The sequence below is a fragment of the Saccopteryx leptura genome, chromosome 6, assembly GCF_036850995.1.
Source record: "Saccopteryx leptura isolate mSacLep1 chromosome 6, mSacLep1_pri_phased_curated, whole genome shotgun sequence".
NCBI lineage: Eukaryota > Metazoa > Chordata > Mammalia > Chiroptera > Emballonuridae > Saccopteryx > Saccopteryx leptura.
Genome location: NC_089508.1, coordinates 88,322,339 through 88,335,550, shown reverse-complemented (window position 1 = coordinate 88,335,550; position 13,212 = coordinate 88,322,339). Strand labels below are relative to the sequence as shown.

Genomic DNA, 13,212 nt, shown 5'->3' with positions numbered 1-13,212 from the left:
TTTAAAATAAGATATGTGCAATGTGCATAGGGATTTGTTCATAGTTTTTTTTATAGTCCAGCCCTCCAATGGTCTGAGGGACACTGAACTGGCACCCTGTGTAAAAAGTTTGGGGACCCCTGGGATAGAGCATTGGACTGGGATGCAGAGGTTCCAGGTTTGAAACCCCGAGGTCGCCAGCTTGAGTGCGGGCTCATCTGGTTTGAGCAAAAGCTCACTGGCTCGAGCAAGGGATTACTCCGTCTGCTGAAGGCCCGCGGTCAAGGCACATATGAAAAAGCAATCAATGAACAACTAAGGTGTCGCAACGTGCAACGAAAAACTAATGATTGATGCTTCTCATCTCTCTGTCCCTGTCTATCCCTCTCTCTCTGTCTCTGAAAAAAAAAATTGTTTTGTAGATTGTCTTCTAATTATACAATATTTTCTTATTGCATCACAATTCTAGACTCAAAAAGCAGATGTAATTTAAATAAGCGTAAATTTGATTTATTAAGATTGGCCCTGGCCAGACAGCTCAGTTGGTTAAGCATCATACCGAAGCACAGAGGTTGCAGGTTCAACCCTGGTCAGGAAACATACAGGAACAGCTTGATGTTTTTGTCTCCTATCTATCTATCCTCTATCTATCTATTAATATCTCTACCTATTTCTCTTTTGCTAAAATCAGTAAATAAAAATTAAAAGACTGGCCCTGAAAAGGGGTAGATATGTTTCTCTTGGCATCAGATAATCCCAGTAGAAAAATTCAGGATAGTTGATGACTACTGAGAGGGGGAAAAAAATCTAAACTTGGTCATAGATAATAGAAGACATGATTTTCAAATCAATTATTTAACTTATAGGAATAATGAAATGAAATACTTCTTTCCTGTTGAGCTATTTTTTATATATTAGCCTATTCACTTAAAGGGTTCATAGCAATGGATCTGACTTTTTTTTTTTTTTTTTTTTTACAGAGACAGGGATAGACAGGGACAGACAGACAGGAACGGAGAGATGAGAGGCATCAATCATTAGTTTTTCGTTGTGACACCTTAGTTGTTCATTGTTTGCCTCTCATATGTGCCTTGACCGTGGGCCTTCAGCAGACCGAGTAACCCCTTGCTCGGGCCAGTGATCTTGGGTCCAGGCTGGTGAGCTTTTGCTCAAGCCAGATGACCCCGCGCTCAAGCTGGCGACCTCGGGGTCTCGAACCTGGGTCCTTGGTATCCCAGTCCGTCGCTCTATCCACTGCGCCACTGCCTAGTCAGGCGGATCTGACAAATTTTTAAAAAGTTATCCTGTCCTAGTAAGGGAATAATGATGAAATGTTAAATATTCTGCAAATGGCTAGAAAAAAAGATCTGGTGTGGAAGTTTCTTTTTATTTTTGTGGCAGAGACAGAGTCAGAGAGAGGGACAGATAGGGATGGACAGACAAGAAGGGAGAGAGATGAGAAACATCAGTTCTTCGTTTCAGTTCCTTAGTTGTCCATTGATTGATTTCTCATATGTGCCTTGACCAGGGGGCTACAGCAAACCAAGAGTAGCCAGCTGGTTGCTCGAGCCAGCGACCTTGGGCTCAAGCTGGTGAGCCTTGCTCAAACCCATTGAGCCCGCGCTCAAGCTGGGGACCTCGGGGTCTTGAACCCGAGTCCTCTGTGTCCCAGTCCGACTCTCTATTCACTGCGGCACCGCCTGGTCAGGCTGGTATGGAAGTTTCTTAAGTACCAAAGTCAGTTAATGAAATCTCTCAGTTTTTATAAATGTTGACTGTAATTCTGTCTTCATAATTTATCTCCCCAAATATAATCCCCCAAAAAAGCAATTAGTTTTGTTCCATCCCATGTTTTGTGTAGACTGAACTGAAAAGACTTTGACCTGGAAATATTCGGAATTGAAGTAGAGGAGAAAGGTAAACTGGTTTGAATATACTAAGGACTTTTTCCTTAAAATATCCACTACATACAGTGTGTCCATAAAGTCATGGTGCACTTTTGACCGGTCACAGGAAAGCAACAAAAGATGATAGACATGTGAAATCTGCACCAAATAAAAGGAAAACTCTCCCAGTTTCATACCTATTCAGTGCAGTTCGATGTGGGCTCACACACAGATTTTTTAGGGCTCCTTGGATAGCCATCCCATATAGCCTCTACAGACTCGCCACTGACTGATGGCCTACCAGAATGGGGTTTCTCCACCAAACTGCCGGTTTCCTGCAACTGCTTATCCTACCGAGTAATGTTATCCCTCTGTGGTGGCGCCTTGTTATAAATGCGCCGATATTCACGTTGCACTTTGGTCACGGATTCGAATTTAGCGAGCCACAGAACACACTGAACTTTCCTCTGTACCATCCACATCTCGACTGGCATGGCCGTGGGCTGCTCCGCTGTATACACGGTGTTAAGTCATCATCTGCGCATGCGCACATGCTTCCACATCATCCTACAGAAACTGGGAGGGTTTCCCTTTTATTTGGTGCAGATTTCACATTTCTATCGTCTTGTTGCTTTCCTGTGACTGGTCAAAAGTGCACCATGACTTTACAGACACACTGTATTAACATCTGAGATGTGCTCAGAGACAGAAGTCTTAAGAGGGTTAATACATTGGTATTAGGCAATAAAAATATATGAGTGGAAATACTTGTATAAAACAAAATTGGCTGTTGAAGAACTCCAGCATTTATTTATAAAGGGAAATTCTGTGAGATTTGAATGAACAATAGGCCTGCCTGAGAAAAAAAAACATCCTTTAGGGAGGTAAATGTCTTGTTTCTTCAAGTTAGAATCAGTAACACCAAGTTTTATAAAGCATCTAGCTTTGGAGAGGTTTACATATTAAGTGGGAATTATTTCTCATTTTGTTACCTGGATCTTTTTAGTTGGACTTTGTCATTTGATAAAGGAGAATTTCCTGGCTCAAGTCTTAAATACAGTTCTGAACTCCTGCTAAGAATGATGCTTAAACATTTCCACTTGTGTAGAGCAAGGACACAGGCAAAGCCAAGGCCCATATTGCTAAATTTACATGTCTTGATCAAAGCTATAGGAAATAACTTCTTTTTTTAATTTATTGATTTTAAAAAGGAGGCTGAGAGAGAGAAACATTGTATGTTGTTTTACTTATTTATGCATTCATTGGCTGAGTCTTGTATGTGCCCTGACCAGCGATCAAATCCACAACCTTAGCTCAGGACGAAGCTTAACCAACAGAACCACCTAGCCAGGGAAGGAAACAACTTTTGATTAAAACATTGATAAGCCAAAATATATTGACCACCTCTATTCATGCATTAAATAAGCATACTAAGAAAAATATTCTGGTGGCAATAGTAGGGAAAACAGTCAAGAGAAAATATCTTCAGGTTTAATATTAAAGACATTTTTATTAATGGAATGTTAGTCTGAATAGAAAGTGAACATAGCATCTTAAAATATTTTTCCATTGATTTCAGAGACAGAAAGAGAAGGGGGTAGAGCGAAAGAGAGAAGCATCAACTTTTTGTTCCATTTTTAGTTGTTTACTAATTGATTGCTTCTCTACTTGCCCTGACTACTCAGCCAGGACCAACATAGCACTTTTTTTCAGCTTTATTGAAGTATAGTTAACAAACTACATAATTAAGGTGCACAATATGGTATACATGGTGAAAGACAGCATTTTGTTTAAAGCAGTGGTCCCCAACCCCCGGGCTGCGGACCAGTACCAGTCCATGGGCCATTTGGTACCAGTCCGCAGAGAAAGAATAAATAACTTAACAGTATTTCCATTTTATTTATATTTAAGTCTGAATGTTTTATTTTTTAAAAATGACCAGATTCCCTCTGTTACATCCATCTAAGACTCACTCTTGACGCTTGTCTCATAAGTTCGACAATTACATTTTAAAATACCACAGTTTTTATGCCAGTCACATAATTTTATTTTGTGTATTTATCCATCCCACCCTAAAGGCCGGTCCGGGAAAATATTTTCTTTTTTTTCTTTTTTTTTTTTTTTTGTATTTTTCTGAAGCTGGAAACGGGGAGGCAGTCAGACAGACTCCCGCATGCGCCCTACCGGGATCCATCCAGCATGCCCACAAGGGGGCGATGCTCTGTTGTGACCAGAGCCACTTTAGCGCCTGAGGCAGAGGCCATAGAGCCATCCCCAGCGCCCGGGCCATCTTTGCTCCAGTGGAGCCTTGGCTGCGGGAGGGGAAGAGAGAGACAGAGGAAGGAGAGGGGGAGGGGTGGAGAAGCAGATGGGCGCTTCTCCTGTGTGCCCTGGCCGGGAATCGAACCCGGGACTTCTGCACACCAGGCCAACACTCTACCACTGAGCCAACCGGCCAGGGCCCGTGAAAATATTTTCTGACATTCAACTGGTCCGTGGCCCAAAAAAGGTTGGGGACCACTATTTAAAGGAAAGGAAAAGGGGGGAAATATAACAAAAAGTGCATAAATTTGAGGATACAATGCAACAATTTTCAACCTTTTTCATCTCATGATACACATAAACTAGTTACTAAAATTCTGGCACACCAAAATATTTTTTTGCTGATCTGACAGAAAAATAGGTATAATTTTGATTCATTCACATCAGATGGCTATAGCTGCAGCGGCTTTTTGTTTTGTTTTGTTTCGTTTTCCTATTTCACATGAGAGACTTGCATGGAGAAAAGTGGATACTTTTATAATGGCTAATATCACCTGATTTGGGGTGGTTAGTCTTTATGACTCTGTAAGCTAGGGCACTATTATTACTATTATTAATTTTAAAAAGAGAGGAAGGGAGATGAGAAGCATCAAATCGTAATTGCAGCACTTCAGTTTGTTCATTGGTTGCTTCTCATATGTGCCTTGACCAGGGGGACTCCAGCCAAGCCAGTAATCCCTTGCTCAAGCCAGCGACCTTGGTCTTCAAGGCAGCGACCTTGGTCTTCAAGGCAGCAACCCCTGAGCTCAAGCCCAATGAGCTCCACCCAAGCCTGTGACCTCAGGGTTTTGAACCTAGGACCTCAGCATTCCCAAGTGGATGCTCTAGCCACTGCACCACCACAGTCTGGCTGGCTATTGTCATTTTTTTATTTGACAACCTCTGAGAAAAGAAGTTCGTGCCCCTGACTAAATAGTAAGGTATTGAATGCTTTAAAAATTCTTTCTGCACACTAGCTGAAAATTGCTGCTACAATGCTTTAGGATAGTCCTCTACATAAAAATTCCATTAAGGGTCATACCTAGATAAATGGTATTAGGAAGTTTATGTTTTCTTTAAAAGTCAGTCGAGACTTTTCAAAGACACTTATTAAAGGGGATTTTTGAGGTTCTGAAGGTAAGGCTCAGCGCCTGCTCCCTGAGATGCCTCCAGAGTGAAAATGGCCAACAAAGCAGGACCAAGAAGGAGAAGGATAGTACACTTAGCTCAGGTCCGAACATCCGGAGTGCCCCGGACCTCCCACGTTCGGCCCCGCCCTCACCCGCCAATCCCGCTGCAATTCCAGCGAGCGCATGCGCGCAAGTCTGTCCGTCTTACTGCCGGTGGCAGAGGCTGGGCGGAGCTCCCCGCGGTTCCACCCTACGACCGCTACCCTCGCTTCTCTTGGGACCGTTAACCTCGAATGAGGAACAAGCCGGGAGGGAAGGGAGGGGCTACGGCGGCGCCGGCTCAGCCCGCCGGGCCCAGGGCCGGGAGCGGCGAGGTCACGTAACTGCTGTTCCGGCGTCTGGTCGGGGAGGGGGCGCCCTCCCCGCCAGCCCGAGCGCTCCCGGGTGTGCTGCGGCTCTGAAACAGTTACCCTCTCGTAAACAACAGCTGCGCGCGCACCCTGCATCAGCTGGCGCCGGGATCCCGCACCTGCGACCTCCTCCTCCCTTCATCGCCTCTCCCTCCTTACAGCAAGAGCCAGCCTAAGAGGTCGTCTCCTCTTCTGCTAGGACTCGAAGGAAAAACGGCGAGGGGCTGACCTGCGCCAGGGACCTGGTAGGGGAGGAAGCGTCTCCTGGAAGGAGTCGCGCGTCCTGTTACACGCAGGGGAAACCGACAAGCGGACCGTGGACTCGATGGACTAGCAACGACCTGCCACGACCCTGAGCTACAGTCTGAGGTGTCTCGATCCGCTAGCCGCTCTTCCCAAATCCCAGGGACCTTTCTGCCAGAAGAGCGGGCGGGCCACCCCCGCGGACCTCTTGGAGGCAGGAATCTGCTCTGCCCCTGCATCCTTCTCTGTTCACCCTTCTCTCCTCCTCCTCCTGTCCTAGTGTGGGATATTTTTCCCGTTATGCATGCGCACCTCTCCCACCAGACCCAAGTGGATTATCGGCCTCAGAAACCTCGGGTGGCTCTACACACACCTCCTCCCAGCCAGACCTGTGGGGTATTCACCTGATATACAACAGGTGGCTGGTGTACACTGGTTTTACGATCTCTCCGCTATATTTGCATGATAAGGGTGGCCCTGTGCGCACTCGCTCAACTAAAACCGTGGGACGTTTACCAGAAAAAGGACTAACTACCTCGGCTGAAACCTGGGGGTCAAAGGGAGAAAGTCTTCACCTGCTTCTTTCTCTAAGACCATGGCACTAAACCCGCAGCCCTGGACCAGGAGGCATAGCTAGATAGCTCGTCATTCTGAAGGAACAAAGTTACACAAAATTGGCATCGTTTTGTCTTTTTTCCCCCTTATTTTTCATCTGCTAGTAGTGCACTTTCTAAGACAGTCCGCTTGAATTCTGAGTATAAAGGTTCTTATTTGGGGCTCTTTGTGGTGTAAATCAAGATAACTGAGGGGGGTTTTAAGTTATCTTTTCTATTTTTGTGATCAAAATCAGCTAGCGTAGGAGGAAGGATTTTGCAGTTTTTTCCCTTTTTTTCTTTGCCCTTATAAAGGAAAAGAAAAAGAAAAAATGCATCCTCCAGAAACCACCAAGATGGCTTCAGTTCGGTTCATGGTGACACCAACAAAGATTGATGATATTCCAGGTTTGTCAGACACCAGCCCAGACCTCAGTTCCCGATCCAGTTCCCGAGTAAGATTTAGTTCCCGGGAGAGTGTGCCAGAAACAAGCCGTAGTGAGCCTATGAGTGAGATGTCTGGAGCCACCACTTCACTGGCAACTGTGGCACTGGATCCGGCCAGTGACCGGACTTCTAACCCCCAGGATGTTACTGAGGGTAAGTAAAACACAGATGACAGGATTCTTTTATTGCTTATTTGCCAAGGATGACTGTCTTCTGGGAAGATCATTTTTCTGTTACACAGTAATCAGGAACCAAGATACCTCTTTTCCAGATGCTTAGGAACCCTTTGAAATAATTATTAGCATAGTGACTCTCGGTAGTAGTAATGTGACATGCAGTAAGGTATATGGCAAGAAGGAAAGTAGGTGTATATTTTGACTGCCTCATTTTTGTCTCCTTAGAATTGAAATGGGTATTTTGGTTAAGGATGAATGGCAAAGAATTTAATAGTTTTTCATCACAGAGAATCCAAGATTGTAAAATTTAGTGGAGAGCTAGCTTTGGGGCTCTAACTTAACAGTCTATTTTTAAGGCCTCTTACAAGGAGTAGTTATTGACCATATTAGTTATTGGCTTTCCTACAAAGACTTCAGGTATTGTATCACAAAATTCTTTTTAAAAATGTATATTTTAGCCTGACCAGGCAGTGGCTCAGTGAATAGAGCATCGAACTGGGACGTGGAGGACCCAGGTTCGAAACCCCGAGGTTGCCAGCTGGAGCATGGGCTCATCTGATTTGAGCAAGGCTCCCCAGCTTGAGCCGAAGGTCGCTGGATTGAGCAAGGGGGCATTAAGTCTGCTGTAGCCCCCCGTCAGTGCACATATGGGAAAGCAATCAATGAACAACTAAGGGGCCACAACAAAGAATTGATGTTTCTCATCTCTCTCCCTTCCTACCTGTCTGTCCCTCTCTCTGTCACACACACAAAAAAAGTATATTTTACAGTGACAGTGGATCAAGTATCTAAGCTCACTCCAGGTGAGGCCAAATAGATCTATTGTGCTATCCTATCTAATAGAGAAATTCTAAAGAGTCTTTTAGGGCCTAATTGCTACATAATCATTTCACTTTGAACTTTAAGTGGAATGTATTGAGTATTGAGCCTTTGCAGTCAGAAAGTAGCACATGAGCCACTTATGACTTAATTGACCACGACAGACTTTTAGCTTTCTGAACCAATTTGTGTTGGCTAACTTGGAAATTTTCATTGGAAATAGTGGGAAGAGGCGATGAAGAGAGAGGTGAATGAAGAGATCGTAACATTTTTAGGACTCTAAAGTTTGAGAACTGCTGTACTACTTTATATATTTAGTTTAATATTCTTTATATATTTAGTTCTGTATTCTAGTTTATGTAGGTATGTCTGGTAATGAAAATTTCTTGTAAGAATCTTAGAGTCTGAAAATGATGTTCTACCCAGATTTGAAAACCATAGCTTCAACCACTGACTTGTGAAAGTGAGGCTGACTTGCCATTTTCTAGTGTCAGGAAATGTTGTTCCTCCTAACCTAAAGGGTGCAGGAAAACAGAATGATTTCAGTTCCTTATTTCTGTTTGTATTTTTAAATGTTTGGAAACAAGGTAGATTTGGTAGAAGTTTATAGTCCTAGAATTCACTTAAACTCAACTAATCATTTATTTAGTAGGAGATATTACAAGTTAGTTCCTGGACTTAACTGTTTTCAACTTAACAAATTTTGCACTGTATACCACGTAAAATTTTATATAAAATTACATGGTGAAATAAAAATAATTTATCAAATAACTTATGAACTAAAAATAATTTCTTTTTCTCCACATTAACTCTGAAGTATAGTTTTAGTTATTTATCCTACTGTATTTTAAGTTGTAAAAATGCCAGGTAAAGACTGTAACAGTTAATTATTTCATTAGGTGATTTATAGTTAAATGTTATTAGACTTCTGGACAATATGTTATGGAATTGTATTTGTATTTTGTTTTAAAAAGTGGGCTTGTTTCTGTAATGTGTTAGCTTTGCAGAACAGGATTCTTGTTCAGGATCTCTTACCTGTAAGCATTCCTTATAGTCCAGAGTGGTGTCATTTTATACTATAAGGGTAAAACTGGGTACAAGTCTAGGTGAAATCTATGTTGTCTGTGAGTACATAAGTTAAAGCTTGGCTCTGTATCTAACACGTTCCTTAATGTTTGAATACTCTCTGGTACCAGATGAAAGGGAAATTATCCAGCATTGGATCACACTTTCCCCCATATTCTTGGGAAACTAATATCCTACATTCTTCCTACTTTCCCAATGACCTACTTTTTCTCTTTCTTCATATATATATATATATATATATAATATATTTTATTCTTATGATGATTATCATCCTACAATATATCTTCCCCACCATTAGAGATAATTGGTTAGAAATATAATTATTTCACCTTTGGCTTCATGATACTCTTATTAGACATAGATCTTCAAAGGATACTGTTGTCAAGAAGATTAAGGACATGCAATCTACATTTGTCTCTGGGCTGTAGTTACTATAGGAAAACTGGTATTTCCTTTTCTACAGTTGACTCTATCTTTAAGCTCATAGAATTGCATTTCAGAATTGTGTTTGCTATTTTAATATTTAGAATTACGTGATTTTTTGGGAGGGGCCTTTCTATACATCCTTATGGGGTTATGATTTTGGCATGATTTTCAATCCTTTCCTCACAATCCTCATGCCCTCCGTGTTTCTTCCTGTAGAGAAGCTTACCACCAAAGTTTCTTTTCTTATTATATATCTTTTACTTATATTATATTGCATAACCAAGGCCAGGGTGACACATGAAGTTTTAAATACTTATTTCTAGGTTTTAATTTTTTTCTGCTGTTGGCCTTTTAAAAGTAGGTAATTATCTTTCTGCTATCAAAGTATTTATTGTCCTCCTTTCATTGCATCAGGGTCCCATTAGAATTTGTGGGGATGTCCAGTTAGTAAATAAAATGAAATCTCTTACCATTGTATTTGCTTATGCATGAAGAATGCCTTAAAAACACAGGGGGAACTGTTAAGAATGGATATCTCTGGAGAGTTTTGAAAATAGAATGAAGAGTGAGACTCTTCCTTTAAACAATTCAGAAGGACAGGTACTGTTTTTTATATTAAGTGTATCATTTTGATAACAAAATTTTTAAAGAGGTATAGCATGCTAGGGAACCTCACATAATCAAGAATCGAATTCTGGTCAAATCTCATTTTAGTGAATGAGGAAATTAAGGCTTATAGAGATGGTTATTTGGCAGATCACAGTGTGACAAAGCCAGGACTGAAGTGCAGGCCTCCTGGCTTCTATCCAGTACATTCCATTTATATCATTAGCCTCTGCTAGGATGAACATTTATTACATTTGCCTCATAACCATTTGATTATCTTGATGATATAAAAACAAGAATATCAAAAAAGATCAGGGAACGTATTTTTACATGTCTTATACAGGCCGTAATACATTTCAACCTTTACAGTTCACTATGGCTCCAATATGGGTGAGGGACTAAGGTATGAATTATAGGAAATATACAGGTAAGATATAGTTTCTACCTTTAAAGAGCTCATCCACAGTGGTGAAAATGATGAGAATATTATCTATTCCTTCACCAAACATCTGAGTGAGCATTTATGGGTCAGGCCCTATTCTGGGTATTAAGGATGCAGGACTGATAAAAAGAGCCCCGTAACTGTTCTAAGGAAAATTATGATCTAATAGAAAAAGGAAACAAATTTTCATATAAGTTATAGTGCTGTATAATATAACAATAGAAATATACTACAAAATACAAAAAAGAAAAATACAGCAAATTTTAGAATAATGCAGTAGAAGAATAAAAACAGTAAATGAAAATGATGAACTGAGGTAAAATGGAAACGCTTACGGACTGGAGGAATTGATGAGGTAAAGTGGTTGTGAAATATGTAGAAAGATTAAATAAACACTGTGGTCAGAATGTTTAATGTTGGAGTTAATGGTTTCAGAGGAGAGGCAATTCCAGTATTAACATGATATGTTGTGCAGCCTTGGGAGTGGGTTTCTGAAGTGGAGTACAAGTAAAAGCCAATTGAGTCAAGGAACTCTATGTATACAACTTTGAGACTAGCTGTTACCAAGTTTTTATGGAGCAGTGTTAGGTGCTAGAGATACAGAAGTAATTAAGGTAAGTTCCTCCTACAAGGAGTCACCTTCTCTGAAATCTTTCCTGATTCAACTCCATATCCAGATAGGAGAGATTAGTTCTTTATGTCCCCATACCTCTTACACGGATTATTACTGCAGCAGTACCTATTTCACTTAATTTTGTTTTATTTACATATTTATATTTTTCTTAATTAGGTTGTAAAGTTCTCTTGAGGACAGGGACACAAAGTTGTTTTTGTATCTTGAGCACCTAGAATAATGGTGATGTCACATAACTTGTAGTCCATAAATATATATTGAGTTAAAGATCTAGAGTGATAAAAAGAGAAATACAAACAAAAATTAAAAGCATACTGTGATAAAGGCAAATGACATCTACCTACTAAAGCAGTGAAGCTTCCTTTGGCTACATATTGGCATTATCTAGCAATCTTTTTTATTTTTTTAATTAAAAATTTTTTTGGTGCACGAGAGAGACAGACACACAGGAAGAGAGAGAGATGAGAAGTATCAGGTAGTTGCACACTTTAGTTCATTGATTGCTTCTTGCCTTGACTGGGGCTCCAACCCAGCCAGTGACCCCTTGCTCAAGCCAGTGACCTTGGGCTCAAGCCAGCAACCTTCAGCTTTAAGCCAACAACCTTTGGGCTCAAGCCAGTGACTTTTCGGCTTCAAGCCAGCAACCTTTGGGCTCAAGCCAGCAACCATAGGGTCATGTAGATGATGCCACACTCAAGCCAGCAACCCGGTTCTCAAGCTGGTGAGCCTGTGCTCAAGCCAGATGAGCCTACACTCATCAAGCTACCGACCTTGGGGTTTCAAATCTCTGTGTCCCAGGTTGATGCTGTATTCACTGTGCCACTACTGGTCAGGATAAAAAAATTTTTTTGAGAGCAAGGGAGAGAAAGAAGCATCAACTCTTTCAACTTAGTTGTGCCATTGATTGCTTCTCCTATGTGCCCTGATTGGGGCTCCAACCTGCGATCTTGGGATAGAGCCAGTGACCCCAGGTTCCATCGGGCGACCTCAGCACTCCGGGGTGATGCTCTATCCACTACGCAACCAGCCAGGGCCTAGCAATCATTCTAAAAAAATAGCCTGACCAGGCGGTGGTGCAGTGGGTAAAGAGTGGGACTGGACCCAGGTTCGAAACCCCGAGATCGCCAACTTGAGCGCGGGCTCATCTGGTTTGAGCAAAAGCTCACCAGCTTGAGCCCAAGGTCGCTGGCTCAAGCAAGGGGTTACTCGGTCTGCTGAAGGCTCGTGGTCAAGGCACATGTGAGAAAGCAATCAATGAACAACTAAGGTGTTGCAACGCGCAACGAAAAACTAATGATTGATGCTTCTCATCTCTCCGTTCCTGTCTGTCTGTCCCTGTCTATCCCTCTCTCTGACTCTCTCTCTCTCTCTCTCTGTCTCTGTAAAAGAAAAAAGAAAAAAAACACCTCTGCCCCATTCTCAGGCATTCTGATGTAATTGCATGAGTAGTTTTTAAAAGTTCTTCACCTTGGCCTGACCAGGAGCATTCGACTGGGACACAGAGGACCCAGGTTCGAAACCCCGAGGTTGCAGGCTCATCTGTTTTGAGCAAAGCTCACCAGCTTGAACCCAAGGTTGCTGTCTTGAGTAAGGGGTCACTCGATCTGCTGTAGCCCCCCAGTCAAGGCACATATGAAAAATCAATGAGCAACTAAGATGCCACAACTATGAGTTGATGCTTCTCATCTCTCTCCCTTCCTGTCTATCTGTCCTATCTGTCCCTCTCTGTCTCTATCTCTGTCACCCAAAAAAAAAGTTCTTCAGCATGTTCTCATAAAAGACCAGAGTTGAAAACCATAGCTCAAAAGGGGAAAGTGATTAATGCTACCACCATGGGATGAACTTTTCCACCTGAGGTGGGCTTTGAAGGGTGGATTAAGCACAGCAGGCTTTTCCTTAACTGTCAGAATGTCTTACACTGACATATGGACATTTAGCCTACTGGGCTGGTCTACCAATTCTTTGTTAACAGTAGGTCTCATTAGTGACTCATTGTAGGGTTAAATCAGAGTAATGTTTGACTAAGTAACTTAA

General features: G+C 41.9%; 1 protein-coding gene across 3 annotated transcripts in view; it reads left to right on the top strand.

Annotated features, from left to right (window-relative positions):
• The first annotated feature begins 5,616 nt into the window (after positions 1-5,616).
• The window catches only part of SLC12A6 (solute carrier family 12 member 6), a 98,274-nt gene continuing 90,678 nt past the window's right edge, over positions 5,617-13,212 (top strand). For 2 of the 3 annotated variants that reach the window (XM_066342702.1, XM_066342701.1), the window contains exon 1: positions 5,618-7,142. In XM_066342702.1, the coding sequence (XP_066198799.1) occupies positions 6,875-7,142 (268 nt within the window). In that variant the 5' untranslated portion in view covers positions 5,618-6,874. Of the gene's footprint in view, positions 7,143-13,212 lie in introns of all 3 variants that reach the window. The other variant, XM_066342704.1, reaches the window with a different exon arrangement.